We start from the raw sequence: 5,353 nt of genomic DNA, 5'->3' as shown, positions 1-5,353 counted from the left end.
ACGAATAAAATCTTTATATATGTTGTATTAAATTTGTGACACTATTTTTATAATGTAATATAAATACAGAAATAATTTTTATTTTTTAAAAAAAGATTGATTATATCCATCATATTTTTAGATAATGTATAAAATAATTTTGTTCACCCGCCAAATTTTTAAACAATACACCACTGGAAATATATATATATTTTGGCAGATCCAATAAGAATTTTAGCCAAATTATATTATAAACAGAGATGTACATGTAGTTATATTATGCCAAGGGGGCTAAACCCCCCCCCCCCCCCCATCCCAATTCATCCCGCTAAAAATTTAATAATTTTTTTAAATAATTTTTTCAAAGTGTTATATTTGAATCCCCCTATTTCCATCATTATATATATTCTTTATTGGAAAAAAAATTGAACCTAAGAACCTAGATGGGCGATTTTACAAAAAATAAATAGACTCCCTCAAAGATTCAAATTAAATAAATATGAAAAAATTAAAAAATTTTTTTACTATCGATAGTATTGAATATTGTGCACGGCTTCGTCTTATAAACTTGATCATGGTAGATTATCGAGCGAGTTTAAATAATTTATCAAGTTTAATGTTCATAAATATTAACGAACCTTCGATATCAAAAAGAATTACAGATTCATATATCAAAACATAGACGAATCAACGCGGGGGAATAAAATCTTTTCAAAAAATACAAGCCAAAGTGATGAAGAAATGAAATATTTATAAAAAAAATTTTAATTCATATTTATTAATTTGTTTATATCATGATATTAAATTTGTGACTTTTTATAATATAAATTAATAATTTATTTATATTGGTAATGAAAAAAAAATCGATTATATATTCATCATATTTTTAATAATTATAAGAAAAACTTTGCCCCCGCCAAATTTTAAAGCAAGCACTAGCACTTATTATAATATAATTTATGTTCCTAGTGCTTAAACATTTACCATATTATTTCCTACGTAAACTATTATGAAGTAAATTTTTAATATTTGAATCTTATTAACATTTATTAGGCTAGAACTTTGCTCTTTTAGTGGGTACAAAATATACCCTGGACATGGTAAAAGATTAGTGAAAGTAGATGGAAAAGTATTGATACTATATTTTTCTTATAAGTTTTTGCAATGTAGGTCAACATCTTTATAAATAAAAAATGTTCTATATTGCATCTTAACAAATCCAATCCAAGAAAAATATGCTGGACTGTTTTATATAGAAGAAAACATAAAAAAGGTATACAAGAGGAAACAACTAAGAAAAGAGTTAGAAAAGTTGCAAAATTTCAGAGAGCTATTGTTGGAGCATCATTAACCGAAATAATGGCAAAGAGGAATCAGAAACCTGAGATTAGAAAGGCACAGAGAGAACAAGCCATAAAGTTATTATTCAATAATTACTTATTACATATTAAAAAAATTAGAGCTGCAAAAGAAAAGTCACAACTTAAGACACAAAAGAAAGTTGTTGCACCAAGAGTTTATTTAATTTATAAATCTTTTTATATTAAAACCTATATAGGATAAAATAAAGTCAAAAGCTTCAAACCGAGTACAAAAACAAGCCCCTAGAGTGACAGGAAAACGCTAATGTTAACAATCTACTATTATTATTTTTAATTAATTTATATAATAATTATAAAAAAAACATAATTTATATTTAAAATGCTGTTCAACTATGTAATTAACATAAATAAATAATTATGAATGATAACTAAATATATCAATGTTTTTTAATTATTATGAAATCTTTTTTTATATTATAATTTAGATGTTCTTAAATTTAAAAGGTTAAGATTTAAAATTTTGTTTTTATTGATTAGTCTGATAATAAATGAAAATCTTAAGTAGATTTAAAAATTTACTTGCATTTTGTCAAATATTTTTTCATGTTTTGGATATAGTATTTATCTGACATTTCCATATTATGTTAAATACAATTATCAAAGATTTTACAAAAATGATTTTGGGCTTATTAAAAGTGAACTTAAAAATAAATTCTGATTTTCCTTATTTATTAAACCTAAAGAGTATTAGGTGAGATTTTGTGAACCACAATTTAGACGCTATATTATAGAATCAAATTAATTTGTAACTTTCGTATTTTAAATATTGAATTCATTTAGTGTGTAACTGTTATTTTAAAATTTTGTGACAACCTTTGCCAGGCCCCTACTATAGTATGGGAGCTGATGTGTAACCAATTAGGGCCAGCAAATTTTGTTGCTTGATTTTATAAAAAAAATGCAAATTTTTATAATATATTTAAAGAAATTAAAGTATGACAAACCTTAATTAAAGATATAGTTATGCTATGACTTGTTTTCCTTTAAGCTAAAAAATGTTTATAGTCATCATTTACATGAACTATATAGGTGGGCATACTTTAAATTGCCCTTATGTAAATCGAGTTTTTTTTAGTTAAGCTTCAACTATTAGATTTATCAGAGACCTGCAGGCCCGGCCCTAAATTTTTTAAATATACCCGGGCCGGGCCTAAAAAAATTTTTTTTAAACATATCCGGGCCGGGCCTTAATATTTTTTATAAAAATTTTTACATTATGAGTTAATGGTTATAAGATTATATTATAGTTATGATTAATATAATATTGGATGATGGTTAACACTACCTAACAACCCACAGATCGATCTAATTATTAATTTCCTGCAAATTTATTCAAAGTATTAATATATTTTTTTATAATTCATATCTAAATTTTTACAACATATTTTACCAAAACAATCAAATAAAGGAATATCTTAAATAAGCCCCAATATTCAAGTATTATTAATATATTTTTTTATAATTCATATCTAAATTTTTAGAATATATTTTACCAAAACAATCAAATAAAGGATTATCACTTCTTAAAGTTTGTAATTGATTTTACTTAATATAAAGCATTTTTTAATTGAAAAATTTGTTTTACACAAGTATTTTATTTCTCTTTTTCTCTGTCCCAAATTTAAGCAATTACGTATGTAGTCAGGGACAGATCGAAAAATGACGGAAAACTATATAAAAGATTATTAAATTACAAGAGGCTCAGGAAGTAAATGAAATACCATCGACCAGTCAAATTACGACTGTTAAACAAACTGAATTGTTTTATGACAAATGGGGCGATGGTAATTCTGGTAATATGTCAATACCCGATGATGAATATTATAATTACATAAATAATAGATAAAACATTTAAGGTGGATAATTTGTTAGAGTGATGGGCAGCTCATCAAAGCGAATTTCCAATTTTAGCAAAATTGGCAATTCCTGCTTTAAGTGCAAGCTGTGAGCGGAATTTTTCCACTACTGGGAGAATTCTCGAAGAAAGAAGAAGTAATCTTCAACCTGAAAAGGTAGATATGCTTCTCTTTCTTCATGATAATTTGTGAATTTTTAATATCTTTCTTGAGTATAGGGTTTTGTCAATCATGCTGGTTTTTTACTTTGCAAACTGTCAAATATTTATTGCATTTATTATATTTACCTTGATTCATGAAAGTTTTTAATCCAACATTTTTCATTATTTTTTTTTACAATATTATATAATACAATTATCTTCTTTTGTTAAAAATTTATATTATAAAATAAATTATATTAATATTGTGCAATTAGATTATATTTTCAAAATACTATTTATTATACATGCATTTTTTTAAATAGCGATTTATTTTTATTTTATAAATTAAATAGTAAATTAAATACAATATATTATATTCTCAAAATATTTTCCATTTTTATAAATTAAATATTAGTTTTATTTTTTTTAAATGTAATATAAAATATAGTATATGACAAATATTATTACCATTTTTATGAATATTAGTTTTATTTTTATAAATGCAATATAAAATATAGTATATGCTCAAAATATCCATTTTTATAAATAACAGTTTTATAATTTTTATAAATTCAATATAATATTCTCAAAATATTAGCTTTTTACATGCATTTTTTAAATAATAAGCGATAATACTCGCTGAAAAATATGGTAAAATACCTCATAGGTGAATTTTTGTATATACCAGGTCGAATATAATTTAAAAAAATATCCGGGCCGGGCCTTAAATTTTTAAATCCGGGCCGGGCCGTAAAAATTTTTTTTTAAAAATATCCGGGCCGGGCCTAAAAAATTTAAAACCGGGCCATGCAAATGGTATCTCTGCAGGTCTCTGAGATTTATAAATTATATACTCGTTTCAGACCCTTAAAAAATCACAAACCAGATTAATAAAAAAATTGTTTTAGTAAACAGAATTGTTAGAACATCATATAATCCTTTATTTCAAGATTTTGAATAATGGGAAGAGGGAACATTTAATTCAAGTGCTGAGAAAAAGAAGGAAGGTGAAAGCTAAATTTATTTATTCTTAAGAAGGGACTCTTTTAAAATGGTGCATATGAAATGCAAGAAATAAATTAATCATTAACATTGATATGATTGGATTTTTTAATGTAGTTTTCAACAATCATGTCATATAATCCTTCAAGAGTTTGAATAATGGGAAGAGGAAACATTTAATTCAAGTGCTGAGAAAAAGAAGGAAGGTGAAAGCTAAATTTATTTATTCTTTAGAAGTGGCTCTTAAAAAAGTGCATATTAGAGGTCTGCATTACGGTGTTTCGGCCCATCCACGCCCGCCCATTTAAGTGGGCGAGTAAAAAAAATTTCCAAAATGGGCGGGCGGGTGGGTTAAAAAAATTTGAAACTATGGGCGGGCGGGTTAAGAAATTTAAACAATGGGCGGGCGGGTTAAGGAAATTTAAAATTTTTGTTCAAAAACAAACTAAATAATATAATTGTTTAAATGATCTATAATAATATTTCTTTTTTTATTGTACCAATCGTTTTTTTTAAGTGAAGAACATTTATCTAACTATATTATGTAATAAACAACAATAAAACTTTTTTCTTAGAATAAATAAACATTTTTGTCTATTTTTATAGGAATGTAATAAAACTTTTCTCTTAAAATTTCCTTTTTTTGGGTTTGCAATCTGCAATTTTATTATTTTATTTTAGTAATAATTGTTTATCTTTATAATTGCCCTTTTCATTTTTATTTTATTATATAATATATAAATTTTATTTTTTATAACAGAATTTTTAATAAAAAAATATATTTTAATTTAATTTTTATTTTAAAATTTTATTATGAATAAAGAAAATATATCTAAAAAAATAATTTATATAAATTAAAAGAAAATTTAAAAAATTTTTAGAAAATTCACGGGCGGGCGGGTTAAAATTTTTTTAAGACCAATGGGCGGGCGGGCGGGTAAGGAATTTTAGACAAATGGTCGGGGCGGGCGGGTATATATTTTTTGAAAACTAT

At 24.7% G+C, this 5,353-nt stretch overlaps 1 protein-coding gene across 1 annotated transcript; it reads left to right on the top strand.

The window, feature by feature from the left end:
- Positions 1-914: 914 nt before the first annotated feature.
- On the top strand, positions 915-1,755 carry LOC135923920 (large ribosomal subunit protein eL24-like). Its single transcript, XM_065458932.1, has 5 exons — positions 915-993; positions 1,033-1,108; positions 1,150-1,397; positions 1,440-1,494; positions 1,538-1,755. The coding sequence occupies exons 1-5, from the start codon at positions 989-991 to the stop codon at positions 1,604-1,606; spliced, it is 453 nt and encodes a 150-aa protein (XP_065315004.1). The 5' UTR covers positions 915-988; the 3' UTR covers positions 1,607-1,755.
- The last annotated feature ends 3,598 nt before the right edge of the window (positions 1,756-5,353 follow it).

This window comes from Gordionus sp. m RMFG-2023, chromosome 2 (assembly GCF_954871325.1).
Source record: "Gordionus sp. m RMFG-2023 chromosome 2, tfGorSpeb1-WG-v2, whole genome shotgun sequence".
In the NCBI taxonomy this organism is placed as follows: domain Eukaryota; kingdom Metazoa; phylum Nematomorpha; class Gordioida; order Chordodea; family Parachordodidae; genus Gordionus; species Gordionus sp. m RMFG-2023.
This window is presented reverse-complemented; position numbering and strand designations above follow the sequence as displayed.